Source organism: Pyxicephalus adspersus, chromosome 1 (genome assembly GCF_032062135.1).
Source record: "Pyxicephalus adspersus chromosome 1, UCB_Pads_2.0, whole genome shotgun sequence".
Taxonomy (NCBI): domain Eukaryota; kingdom Metazoa; phylum Chordata; class Amphibia; order Anura; family Pyxicephalidae; genus Pyxicephalus; species Pyxicephalus adspersus.
Genome location: NC_092858.1, coordinates 115,199,408 through 115,214,099, shown reverse-complemented (window position 1 = coordinate 115,214,099; position 14,692 = coordinate 115,199,408). Strand labels below are relative to the sequence as shown.

Sequence of the window (14,692 nt, the reverse complement as noted above, 5' to 3'; positions counted from 1 at the left end):
GCCAGTTATACAGTCCTGCCCAGTGGAGGTGTGGCCCCATGTGGCAGGGAGACTAGTGCTGTGGGTACTTTGTCGGTAGAAGAAGCAGTGGGTGATGGACAGGATGTGTGCGTTGAGTAAGGCTCTTCTAGCCTGGTATTCGTGATCTGTGTTGTGTCTATGGCTGTGATCCCCCTGGATGTATGTGAACAGCTGAGACATGCCTACACAAATTTTGCTATTGTGTCACTTTGAAAAGCTGCAGTAATCATTATCAGAAAGTTCCCTTTTGTGCTGTTCATTTAATACTTAACTTTAAAGGGTGATGTGTTTTCAACAGCCTGAGACATGCATGGTCACTAATTTTTTGCACAAATCTTGTACAAATCCCAGGATGGGGGAAGGGGGGGGGGGGGGGAACAACCCACCCACTCTTCCATCGCAGGCTCTGATCTGTGATGGGAGAGTGAGCGGGGTTATGTCATCAGAAAGTTCCCTTTTGTGCTGTTCATTTAATACTTAACTTTAAAGGGTGATGTGTTTTCAACAGCCTGAGACATGCATGGTCACTAATTTTTTGCACAAATCTTGTACAAATCCCAGGATGGGGGAAGGGGGGGGGGGGTGGAACAACCCACCCACTCTTCCATCGCAGGCTCAGATCTGCAATGAGAGAGTGAGAGGGGTTATGTCATGACGTCTCGTTCAGTGGAGTCATGATGGCATAACACTGCCCACTTTCCCATCAGCCCGGGCCACTCTGCCAAATTTTAGAACAGATTGTGGCCCTAGTGAAAGTTTGTCCACCCCTGCTCCACACTAATTTTACACCTTCTTGATTAGTATAGCCTTTTAATGTGTGAAAAAACATGCATCCATTATCAAAAGATGACACTTGTTACTTCTATCTCCATAAACATCAATCTAGAATTGATCATATTTTTGCTGTAACATCTGGCCATTTTCCTACAGATCCATGGCCAAACCACAAGCCTGTGCTGCTTTCTTGTACATTACTGTAAAATAAAGCTCTGAAATCTCTCTGGATGGTAAATGATTCACTCTTGTCTAGAGAGTATTTTCTAGGGGCCATTATGTCTGCTAAAGAGGTGTATTTTCTGCTTAACGCTTCCTCAGTATGGTCTTCAATGCTGTGGGAAGCTTATAAAATTGTCACTAGAAGGCAGTTCATTTAACTCTCCTTCAAGCTAAAGTATGTTTCTGCAGGCCAGTCGGCCCGTTAAAACCAACCTATCCCAGCAAAATCTGACCAGTACAGAAAGTCTTTGTTGACTGAACAATGCTCTATTTTGAAGGGTAATAACAATGATTCTCCATTAGCTATGAAACTAAATTGCTTTCAGACTCAACATCTTCCTATTCACCAGTGCACTAGGACTAACACTATTTTTGTCAATCTGGAACTTCCCCATGTATCAAAGTCTTTAGACACTCTGTTAAATTCTGCCATCACTCCACCATAAGGAAAAAGGCATGAGGCAGATAGCTTTTCTGCTTTATTTTGATTAAAAATGTGATTACATTTTGTCTCTGCATCTGGTTTTTAATCTCCCCCAATAATTTTTTCTTTACAGGAATATAGTATTTTTACTTGGAATGGATAGCTGCCATATCTGGGTATTTACTTAACACCTTTCTATTAAAAGCTATATCCTAATTTTCCCCCGATTTTTAGAAGTTGTCCACTCTTTGGATAGGTAGAAAATTATCTACTTGGTTTGGAACTGCCATCAAAATGTCATATCGTTCATGGTTACTCATGCTCTACCCACCCTAAGGTAAACCATCCTACGCTCTACCCTTCCAAACCTAGGGGTAGTTTAGAAGTCTCAGTCCTTTATATTTATTATATGGCAGCTCTTGCGTGTTTACAGGCTCAAATAGATACCCAGCTGTGGGTGTTGTTGGATCTCCTGGATTGTGAACATATTGAAATTTCTCCAATATATTTGGAATATATATCTCCTTTTTTACCACTGGGCCTCAACCCTTCCCTGCTACTTTCTCTAAAACTAGGTGATTGAGCCTCTCTTCACGTACCATTGCTCAATACTGGTAACTGCCCATTTTACCCCTTGGCCTGCCACTGTGAAATGCTCTCCTATCGTCTTGGCTTTGGAAATTGCCTATAAGATTCTTCTTAGGTGGTATCTCATGCCAGCCTATATTGCTACATTTGTCCCTAAATATCCTGTGCATTGTTTTGAAATTGCCCAGAGGATGGTACTATGAGGTAAACCTGGCAGTCATGCCCAAGAGCAGTAAAAATGTGGGTGTATTTCATTCATACTATTTTTCACTTTGAACTCTGGTGGAACCCTCTGGAGGACTTACTAAATAAACTAATAAGGTTTCTAGGCCCACAGAAACAAATCAATTTTATTTTATTGCTACTATTACAAACTCCTAAAAAAAAAAAAAAAAACTCAGCTTTCAGGTAGCCATCCACAGACTAAATGGTAAAGTGATTAATGAAAAAATGACTTCTACTGTGCTAGATACACATACCAAGTTTCTCACCATATGGTCTCTATGGATTGACTACTACACCGACGCCCAAATAATTTAGTGAAATTTGCTTTGAGGACGGATGTTGGATCCTGTCTCTGATCTTTTTTCCATCTATTCTTTCTTTTTTTAGTTTTTTCTTCTACTTCTTTAAAGTCTTATTTTTGTTTTACTTTCCCCCAGCAATTTATAAGTGACATAACAGTTTTCTGAGATGCATGGTTTGTTATACCTATGGTGCACAAAGCCTTTTTAGTGCTTTCTGGTCAATCGGTCTTATCTTAGTTATAATACTGGTAGTGGTTTGGATTGTGAGGATTCTCTCAGGGGTTTCTCAGGGAATTGTTTAAGTTTAAATTACTGTATAATTTTTGTGTCAGTCCTGTTTTGTACAATTCACACTTGTTTTACTTTGTATTAAACCATATGGCTAAAGAAAATTACAAAATAGAAAGACAATAATTTTCTTCAAAGAGAAAACCATGCTCTCTCTAAACTTTTTTTTTAAGCCAGGTAGCTACAAAAAGGCTGGGTGGTCAAAAATGGTCAGGGCAAGACAAAAAAATTGTATTTCCAATTGTTTATGACCTCAGTAACCTCTATAATTGTCAGTTTTCCACTCCCCCCCCCCCATACTTTGTTCCAACTTTCTAATGCCTGAATCTTTAAAATGTCCGATTTTCTCATCTATTTTGTATTATGTACCAACTGTCCAGTGCCTGTGTATTTTGACTCAAGTTTCCAGTGTTCCATGCTTTGTGAAAAGTGTAATCACTTGTGGTAGAGTATTATCATAATCAATGTAGTGTACCAAGTTAGGTTTAGATCTCATTAGCAGTAAAAACTGGCATTTTCCTTTCCTGAGAGACTACTGGCAAACTGCTAGGCACCTAGGATTGGTAACAGGCCATAACAGCTAGGCTTTTTCAGGCCTAGCAGTTTTTTTAAACACAAGTGGTTCCTGGCGTGAGGAAGAACTTAACCCAACTTTACTGCCAGTGTGAATTCAGCCTAACTTCAGATGTGCCTCCTAAGGCTATCTAGTTATAGCAGAATTTTTGTAAAAAAAAAAATAATTCACTTGAACCATCCACAAACCAAGCCCAGCGTGTATTGGGCTCTTTATGATGCACGCTCAATCTCAAGCATGTGAATAAGGAGCAGCCTGCAGACTCCTTGGACATGTGACAAATATCCCAGGAGGCTGCAGGTTTCTCCTTCTGGGGCTAAATGAACGCAGGGGAAGACCTATTAAATAAAGTGCAACATGTTTTTTTGGTGAACCCGAGCACACCACTATACAGACTATTTGCTTGTTTGCCTCAGATTTACATTTGTTTCCTCATAAAGCTGGTGATCCAGCCTTATTCTCAATGTCAGTTTTGTTCTATGGTTTTGGCTATGAGTTGCTCCCATATGATGTATAGACACCATCCATGTATCCTACGGTGCAGTGCCCTGTGCTCAGCTTGGCTTGGCATGGCGTGGCGTGGCACGGCACATTGCACATTAAGATACACAGATAATTACAGTTTAAACCTTTGCTGCAAACTAGCAAATATACCTGCCATCCACATTCTACCTATATGTTGCTGGCATCTCCATTTTGTATTATCCTTTACATTTTTAGAGAAGCATATATTGTATAAGTATTCAAGGTACTCCTGAAAAAAGCAGCGTTTTTTTTTTTTTTAACTGCAGGTCTATTGTATGGCTCTCTCCTACTCTGGTTGTAGGTTTACCACCATGGATGCTATATACAAATCAATGAAAATAAAAAAAAAAGACAGTTTTAATTCAATGAAAGCAATATAAGTGAAGAATATGAACTAACCTGACCCCACAATAATTCACCAAGACCAATGAAGATGCACCAGAACCACTGGGAGAGAGTGAGACCAGAACAGCTGAATGGCTTTCCTCCAAATTCCACAATGATTATCTAAAAGTGCAAATAGAGCAATAAACATTATATAAGCACAAAGGCAAACATATTAAACATACTATTCTAAATAGTAAGAGTCTGATTTTATACATAAATGAAAAAGGTTTCTACCATGAAGGCTACATTCTAATGAGAAGTTCTAAATATTTTTCCAGCAAGATATTTTAAAATTACAGTTTTTAAATACCGGACACAATGATAATTAAAAAATATTTGATGCCCAAGGATCTCTGACATTTTCAAAATATTTGACCAGGTAAACATTTGCTCTTTTTTTAAATTCTTCACATTTATAAGTAAACATTTTGTAATCATTGAAGACCACAACACACTTTTCTAAATCAGTTTTTCACGCTTTTTTTAGTTCTGCTTTTTAAGTTTCAAGGGCAATAGCGTTCAGAGAAAGTGTTCAGCTATGTGTAAAAGGCACCTTGCCAGCAACTCAGACCCTCATACAGCAGCGTCTGCAGATTTGACTCCAGGCAGCAGTGAGCAGTACTAAGCGTCTCCCCCGAGCCAGGGTAACTGCAGTAATTGCACAGCAACCTCACCACCAGCTGGGGGTCCTAATATGCAAACCTAATTTGGGGAAATTGGTCTTGAAAATTTCCCTGATTGTTATTGGGATTTGCGTATTTGAAACTCTGTATCTGGCAACTTGTTACATTTAGGAAGCTGTTATTTAGTTTAGTAACAGCCTGAAAATGTCAAGTTTCTACAACAAACCGTTAATGATATGAAGATATGAAGATTTATAGTATTTTTTTCAAACTATAGTCTGATCCCCCAACAGTCTGAGGAAACGTGAACTGCCCCTCTTTTTAAAAAGTTTGAGGACCCCTGCATTATGCAGTGCTAGCTACGTGATTCTGAAGTGACCTTTTGAGAGTAAGAGTTTCTTACACAGACAGTAGATCTGCTCTATCCCTACATCATATGAATAGTGGGTAGGACACATAGTAAAAAAGTAATCAATACAGAGACCATTAGTATCATTCCCAAAATGCTGATCCAGCCTAGCTGGGATAAAATTGCATTATGGATAATGCAGCGTGCAATTGCAATATATGAGTGAAATAACGCGTGTTTTTAAACTTTTTTTAATAATCTACTCAAGTGGAAAAGGAAAAAAAGCCTATTGGAACAAATATTGAAAGGTATTGGGAGGTACGCTACAATATTGTATACTCAACAGAGCAAGCTGACATATTTAGTAATATGGGGCACCCTGGGGGAGGTAAATGAGTAACTAATGCTACATACACGCGTGCAATAATTGTTGTTGGAAAGGATCTTTCACGATCCTTTCCAATGACTAATGACTGCACAATGCATGAACGAGTGCTGTACATAAAGCACCATTCTGCTCCATGTAGAAGGGAGGGGGAGAACGAAGTGGCACCCCGCTGCTCTCTCTCCCCCTTCACTTGCATTATGATTGTTTGTTGTCCATCGTCTGTGGATCTGCCAGGATGGTCTTTTGGCCGATAGACGACCAGCTCTATACGCACGCCAGATTCTCATCTGATATCAGCCCTGAGCCGATTATTGTATGAGAAACGCAAGCATGTACACAGCCTTAATGCTGCAGTGTTTCCCAGTACTATAGAAAAAGCACACAAATATAATGTGCTGTATTGCTGCACATGACTTATTGGTAGATCTGTCCAGGAAACAGAATGACGACATAAGTAGAAGTACAGTTGCTGTGCTAGATGTGCTGTTTTTATTCAAAGCATCTTTGCCTTTGAAAAAGGCCTGAAAGGCTAACATAATAATGAAAAGAAACATTTCAATTTGTGATGGCAGAAACTGTATGTTTTCTAACAAAGGCATATAGCTGAAGTAGTCACCTGAGCTGCAAAGGTCCCCACGACCACCGCACAAAAGATAGGATTTCGGAAAATGTTCTCAAAGACATTGCGTTCTCCATGGATTTTGCGTGCATTGATTTCATTGAAAAGTTGCATCATAACAAATGTGTTGAAAACAATAGTATAATGCTCTGAAGGAGGAGAGTGCAAGGGGGCATTTCTCCCACTGTCAATATCAAAAAATGTCTCACCTGTGAAAGAAAAAAACATATTTTACAGTATTTTTTAAGTGGCATAAGAACCGTTTAGAAATCTACTTATGTATACAAAAACACAAACTGAACAAAAAGTGCAAACTCAACATGACACTGCAATGGTCACCATAAAAATCGTGTTTCATGACAGGCCACTGACTGACATTAACTCTATGTACATTGGTCAAAATGTTGCAGGAGTATTGGAATTTCACAGAAATACCATCTAAAAGTAATGGTAGCAAACAAGCATGAAAAATCTGTTATATTTCCACAAAATATTTAGCCATTTTTTTTTGATAACTAGGTTACCCTATTGTTCAAATTTTACAACAGAATAGCTGGGGTTGGTGCAGTGCAGTTAAGTTATATCAGTAATTTGGCACACCATGGTGCAGAAAAAAAAGGCTACTATGTCTTTCATATTCTAGGGTAGAATGGCTGGGAAGTTGTCATCTGCTAACACTGATAGAAACACTTTCAATTTAAAGTAAAATTTCAGGGATTAATCTACTTGCAAAACATATCCATGTAAAAAAAAAAAACAATTACATATTGCGCCAATAGGTTTTATATGCATTCCTATTGTTGGAATTATTATTGTACAGAAGGATGTAATTTTGTAAATATCTTTAAATGTTTTCTTGTAGAAAATGCATACATGTCTGACCTGCAAAGAGAAGTGTAAAGATGATAGTTAGTTGATATATAGCATGCCCCAGTATATTTTTCATCATGGTGCGTGAAATAAGTGGTTTGTTACGTCCATATGGTTTACGCAGAAGTAGTGAATCTGTAGGAGGTTCCGTGGCCAATGCAAGAGATGCAAATGTGTCCATTATCAAGTTGACCCACAGCATCTGCACAGCTTTTAATGGAGAGTCCTGCAATAAATATAATTACAGTAAATTAACATCAACATTAAAACACCATAAGGTCTGTAATACCTACAGGTGGCCTACATCTTCCCTTTTATCCTGATTCACTAAACATACCGGAAATATTTTTAGAAACCGTGATGTAAAATCTTGAAAACATCTACAGAAACTCCCAGCATTTTTTGTCAGCTAAAGACAGTGATCAGGTTCATCCCTTTCTGCAATAAAGACCTGCCTGATACATGTTTTTCGAAGCAGAATTTCAGCTTTAACAGGACAAAGAGGGGAGTTATCTAGGACACCATAGCCTTGAATCATGCTTTGATAGATCGACCTAAAAAGGGTTCAGCTAAAAAGACCATTGACAGCTAAAAAAACATAATGCAGTTTTCCTTCCACAAATTCGGATTGAAAAAGAGCTGGATTTAAAATAAGAGGTAGATAAAATAAGTGTTTGCTCCCATTTAACATACTGTGACTGTATTTGGAACAATTGTTTTGTCATTTTGTGTATATATATATATATATATATATAATAAATATATATATATATATATATATATATATTACACATATTTACACACACACACACTTTTTACTAAATGCTTTTAAAACACATTTTTGTCACTTGTAATTTTCTTTCAGTTTTCTTATCGAGGGCAAGGTGGTTAGTTGTACAGGTGTGATATAAGCAGGTTAACTTGCATGTGAGCTTGTCCCCATTTCAATTTTTGAACTAAGTGGGAGTCATTTAAAATATGTAACATTTTTAACTCCCTACAGGTAATATTAAATACTATAACTGGAAAAATGTGTACCACATTAGTGGTTTGTATAAATGCATCTTCAGAATGAATGTTAATAAGACATATGTGAGCAGGTTGCGTTTATGGAAGCTTGTATTAGATAGTTGGTAAAATTCACTTTACAGATGACAACCTTGAACAGGCAGTACATATTAAGGCGTAAGCCAGGGGAAACAGGTATGAAGTTGGTTTACTGTAATTAAAGTGAGTGGTAGGTTCGCTAAAAAAAAAAAAAAAAAAAAAAGACCAGTCCTGTGTTTTAAAGCACCCAAACTAGTTTATTATGTTTTACAAAGATGTACTGATGGCAACCCTAGAGGTCACTGGGGTTAATGTATTAAAGGAATATAGAATAATTAATTGACACTCTGTAAAGGATAATTCACTTGAGTAAGTGAATAAAGCAAACCTCTGCTGACTTTTTTTGTTTCCTTGCATTTAAATAGGTATTCTTTGCAAATCAAATAGATGAATTATTCAACTGAAGATGTTAAGTGAATTATCCCTTTCAAGGTGATAATTCAGTTTACTAAGTGAAGACCATAAACTCTTTAGTAAATGGACCCCAACAGTACAATGTTCGCAAATGACCCATGTTAGGATGAATGACAATATATAAAAGAAGGACATTTTGTGTTATATTTTATTTTAAAAAATTACATGTACGGTTAATATGCAAGTTCGGGTCAATAGGTTTAGAAAAGTCAATCTGTAAATGGATAGAGAACTGTCTTAAAGACCGTATCCAGAGAATTGTAAATAATTATTCATACTCTGTATGGTCTAAGGTACCCCAGAGTTCAGTGTTGGGACCTTTACTGTTTAACATCTTCATAAATGAAAAAGAATTTAGGATTAAAAGTTCAATTTCTGTGTTTGCAGATGACACCAAACTATGTAATGGAATTAAGTCCATACAGGATGTATATAATCTACAAGCAGACCTGGATGTACTGTTTGACTGGGCAGCCAAGTGGCAAATGACATTAAAAATAAATGTAAAAATATGCACTTGGGGCTAACAACATGCATGCTTCATACTGTCTAGGGGGAATACATTTAGGAGAGTCAGAAATGGAAAGGGATCTGGGGGTTATGGTAGATCATAGACCTAACAACAGCATGCAATGCCAAGCTGCATTATCCATAGCTAGCAAAGTACTAATAGTACTTTCTTGTATTAAAAGAAGAATAGACTGCAGAGATTGAGACATAATCCTGCCCCTGTACAAAGCATTGGTCAGACCACATCTGGAATATGCAGTCCAGTTTTGGGCACCAGTTCACAAAAAAGGACATTGTGGAATTGGAGAGAGTGCAAAGAAAGGCAACTAAACTAAAAAAAAGGAACGGAGGAGCTCAGCTATGAGGAGAGATGAGCTGAACTGAATCTTTTCTCCCTAGAGAAGAGACGTTTAAGGGGGGATATGATCACCCTGTATAAATTTATAAACGGTCCATATAGAGAACTCTCTTCCCCATTATTCACGCTAAGATCATTACAAAGAACCTGGGATATGTTTATTTTCCCTAGAGGTTGAACTTAATGGACGTATATATTTTTTCAACCTAACCTAATATGTAACTATGTACAGTACAGGAAAAGTGGGAATTTACAGAGCCAAGCACATGGCTTAAAGCAGACCTATCACCAGAATTTTTAGTTTACAAAAAAGACAACCCTTTTTGTTTGATGAAAATAACTTTTTTGGTAAGGGGGTCAAAACCCTTTAAAAAAAAAAAAAAAAAAAAAAAAAAGGCTGCAATGCTTAAGACAGTATAGGAGCACAGAGCCTCCTGGAATGGGTGATGTGTGCATCCCTTGATGCCCTGTACTCTCATGTTGCTTCTTGCTGCTCCTTCTGCACATGTCTGATCTCGGGCATGTGCATGAAGAAGCTTTTTCTTCAAAGGGGAAAAAATGCAAATCTCCAGAGTGATGTAGGCAGAAACCGGAAGTTGAAAAAAAGAAGATGAGGACAGTTCAGTTTAGTCCCCCTTTAAGACCAGATGGAGGAGTTTGGGTCTTTTATATGGAGTATGATCTATATGCTAGAAATGGTTTGCAGATTAAATGGAAAGAGGTCTACTGTGTTAGAAAAAAAAGGTTTATGGAAAAGTTGGAGGACTATTAAACCTAGGATTGAGGAGGAGAAGAGTTGGAACATCATGTTGAAAATAAGTCAGAGAGAGGTCAAACAATAATGGAGATGGGGAAAAAAAAGGGCAGTCCACAGTAGAAAGAGACAGAGAAGTTCACAAATCAGTCAGATTTTTGTGGGATAGGATCTAAAGAGAGTCTGAGAAAGACCTTTTTAGGTATTAGGGTGATGTCAAATACAGGCAACTATACTAAGTTAAATACTGGAGTTTGTTACAGGCCTCAAAAGTACTAATGATAAGGTAGAAACTCAGCTCTATACACAGACATGTCTGACAATATAAAGGAAAATTTGGGAAGCTGTGACAATACCATGAATTATTTAAATTTAGGTTACAAAAAAGGAGCAAATGCCAGAAAAATATAACCCCTTAAAATTAGATTTTTTTTAAATTTTTTTTTTAAGAGCTGCTCTTCTGAAATTAAAACACAAAATTAACAGGATGCATAAAAACTGTAAAAGAGATTTGTAGAGTCAAGTTCAAATGACTAAAGGCTCTATTTATAAATAACTGAATCTGACATTCATCCATGAGAATCTTGGTAGTCATGGATGCACATGACTGGAAAATCTGCAGGAAATTGCAATGCTTTCACAACAAAAATTCTTAGGAAATATTTTCAGCACCTTGTTGAATTTTTTTGCCACAAAGTGTCAAATTCTTTAAGCAAAAGTGGGTCTGACCTAGTACTCGCTGACTGTACCTAATGGTGCCAGTGAGTCTAAATGATTCATAGTGTGATGCCAAGGTAAAATTTGGGGATACCAACAATGACTTCTGCAGTTCCAGGATCTGTATAAAGTCTTGAAGAGCTTTCTAAGTGATTAATATGTCTTTCACCAAAGCCAGAGATGACTGTTTCATTAGGAGTATGTCATCTTTGTATCCCATCAGGTCTGTCTTGAAATCATAGAGGAGCCAGCACCTTAATGAACTCCAAATGGTACAGTAGAGAGAAGAGAAAAAAAAGTCATAAACTAGTTCTGATGGGACCCATCAGGGAACCAAAAAAAAACAATGTTGAGCAGGTAGTGAGTGGGTATCTTCTGTGCATCTTTAATGTTCAAAGTAATAACCAAATAATTAAAACTAATTAAATAACCAACTATGTGGACTCCGTCTAGGACTTTTGGACACTGATGAAGACACCAAGGACATAGCCCTACAATCCCTGAAAAAACACCCACAGGGAGTAGCAACAATACCAGAAGGTTAGAAGCCAAAAAAAAAAAGAGGGGGAAAGGAACAAAATTCTAATTTGTGACCTTCACAATTTGCTCAAGCCTTGTACATGCAAGACATCCAGGCAATTAAAAGAACAAAAGATTCACCAACCAACTGCTAAGGAGGTTTTATCTTATAAGTCCCTAAACCCCTTGAGGCGTCAGGACTATTAGGCTGCCATAAGGGTGAAGCCTTGGAAGTCTTTCGTGGGTAAGTGCACTATGGGGAACAAAATTAATGCTTCAAAGAAGGACAGACATTCTTGACAAGTTCATAATCAAGAAAAATAACAAAAGCACTGCATACATTTTTGTAACTCTGCTCTTGCTTCTAATTTTCCATGTCCATATATTTTAATGGCAGTAACTCATTATTCACTCTCCATTTTCAAATCATTCAACCTAAAGCATACTTTATCTCCAATTCGGCAATTGCTGAAACATTGCTCACCTAGCATGTATCCTGTATAGCTGTTTTTTTAGGGGAAGTAAAAGATTCTTTCCCATTTTAGGATTTACACCCTCAGGGAGTAATCAGATCAAGTCAATCAGACATGGTAGTCTACTGTGTTTCACAAACCATTACCTGAGTGATACAGGCCCCGGTGAAGGCCACAATTACTGCAACCACATTTACAGTCAGCTGGAACTGGAGGAATTTGGAAATGCTGTCATACACATTCCGACCCCACATGACAGCCTTCACAATGCTGGTGAAGTTATCATCTGTTAAGATAATGTCTGATGCTTCCTTTGCCACATCTGTTCCAGCTATACCCTGCAAAAAAATGAAAAAACCTTTTGAATTCTGGGAATCTTCTGTTTAAAAGGAGAAGTAATGATTTTCCATTCATCATAGTTTCAGGAAATTCATAATACCATTGCAAATCCCACATCAGCTTTCTTTAATGCAGGGCCATCATTGGTTCCATCTCCTGTTACTGCTACCACCTGCCTTTGCTCTGCTACTGTGCTGTCAATAATGCCTAAAATTAATAAAAAAACAAAATAAAAAATTTGTACCAATAAGAGAGAATTTTGTAGTTCATTGATACAGTAGTAACACATAACACCAATTTTTACTTATAATGTATACTTTGTTAATTTCAGAGGTTGGCCGACATCATATATATGCCAAACTCGAAGCATGCATCCAGCAAATGTAACTACTGTAATGGTGGGTTCAAAAGATTCCCCTGACATAAAGGGAATAACACATGCCTAATTTTTTTTCTATGTATAATAATACAAAAATAAATAATATTAAACAGTGTTATGAACCAAAAAATATTACCTTTTACTAATGTATGTTTGTCAGTAGGAGATGATCGAGCCAGCACACGAAGTTGTGGCCACACTTTGTCCAACTTCTCTTGTTCCACCTAAAACCACATTACTGACATTTAGCGTCTATTGACACTGTTAGTTATTACTCTACCTGTGTTGAACAATCAACAGGAATCATAATAAAACAGCTTTGTTAGAGCATGGAATGCAACAGAACTGTTAAAGACACTTGTTTATTTGACAGTTTCTATTTAGATAAAAACAGGTATGATCAAGTGGAGTTTAATTGTATTGGAGTTTAAATTAGTTGAATTTTGAAAAGTGCTGAAAATTGTGATAAACTTTTGATTCTGTATGTCACACAAATTAAACAACTTCCCAAAGCAGTAAAATAACTCTTTCTGTACTTGAGAACAGAAAATACACAAAATCTACTTTAGTCATACATGCTTATGTACCCTTAAAAATAAAGCCCCCCTTTTCTTTTAGAGGAGCTGTCCTAAATAATGACTTATTGAGCTCTGTTATATTGGGCAGAATCAAAGATGCAATTACCAGCTTCAATAACCAATATTAGGCAGAGGTGAAGTTGGTAAAAAGAGGAATAGATTGCAGAGATGGAGACAAAATCCTGCCCCTGTACAAAGCATTGGTCAGACCACACCTGGAATATGCAGTCCAGATTAACGCTGTAACTATACCAGGGAATATATTGATCCCATAAACATTTTTTCAACATTAGACCAAACTGGGTCTGACAGTACAATGAAGGATATTTTAGTCTCTTTAAGGAGCTCTTTACAAAAAGATTTCCTGATTCAACAATTTAAAGGGGGCTTACAGGAGATGGGAAAATTGGAGAATACGTCACATAAAGAATAAGATGGATGATTTTGCTAAAGCACATCATAAAATAGTAGATTTGTATAATGACACTCAAGACACCCTTCAACTGATCCAAATAAAACTAGCAGACCTGGAAGACTGATCTAGAAGAAACAATACATCACATTCAGGCATTGCAGAAACTATATCTGCCTCACAGCCAACAACATATATACAAAACATGACTATCACCATGTTGCAATCGGCAACTAGCATAGAGCTATCAGTAGATAGAGCCCATATGTTACCTAAACCATCCCATCTTCCAGAAAGAATACTAAGAGATGTACTAGCATACATTTACTATTTTCATATAAAGGAGAAGCAGATGGAGATGTCTAGGAGTGGCTCCACTACCTGACCCATACTCACATATCTAAGTTTTTTTGGATCTATCATAACCATAGCTGCGAGGAGAAATTTTGCCCAATGATCAAATTACCTTGTAATCTTTGTTGCTAACTCACTTTAGCCAAGACCTTTTGGCAAAATGGTGTTTCCAGCCTGCCCCACCTAACATACTGAAATCTACATCCTATATGATTAAGACACCTGGACGCCTATCCCCATAGTGGAGTATAAAAAAATAGAAAATAGAGGAATATTTCAAAGCAGCCTCTCTATTCCCCTTCTAGTATGTGTGGCCTTAACTTACATGAATCTCCACCTTTCTCTGCCTTTTACTAAACTATGCTTTTTTTTTAAACAACTTTATTGACATTTTACAAGTAACATAAACAAACACAAAAATTAACAAGAAAGCGAGGAAGCATCCTAATAGAAAAAATCTTTGCTGATGAAGCAACAGCAGTAAATATCATATAACAGATCAAATTAAAATCAAATACATAAAATTGGGAAAAACAATAATAAAACAGAAATAGGAAAAAAACAAAGAAAAAAAAACATAACTTTAATTTTTTTTTTTT

General features: G+C 37.0%; 1 protein-coding gene across 1 annotated transcript in view; it reads right to left on the bottom strand.

Moving 5' to 3' along the window:
- The window catches only part of ATP2B4 (ATPase plasma membrane Ca2+ transporting 4), a gene marked incomplete in the record, with an annotated part of 192,691 nt that overhangs the window by 41,043 nt on the left and 136,956 nt on the right, over positions 1-14,692 (bottom strand). The window contains 6 exon segments of the mRNA XM_072424517.1: positions 4,343-4,450; positions 6,307-6,518; positions 7,192-7,405; positions 12,178-12,369; positions 12,471-12,577; positions 12,886-12,973. Coding sequence (XP_072280618.1) covers positions 4,343-4,450; positions 6,307-6,518; positions 7,192-7,405; positions 12,178-12,369; positions 12,471-12,577; positions 12,886-12,973 — 921 coding nt within the window.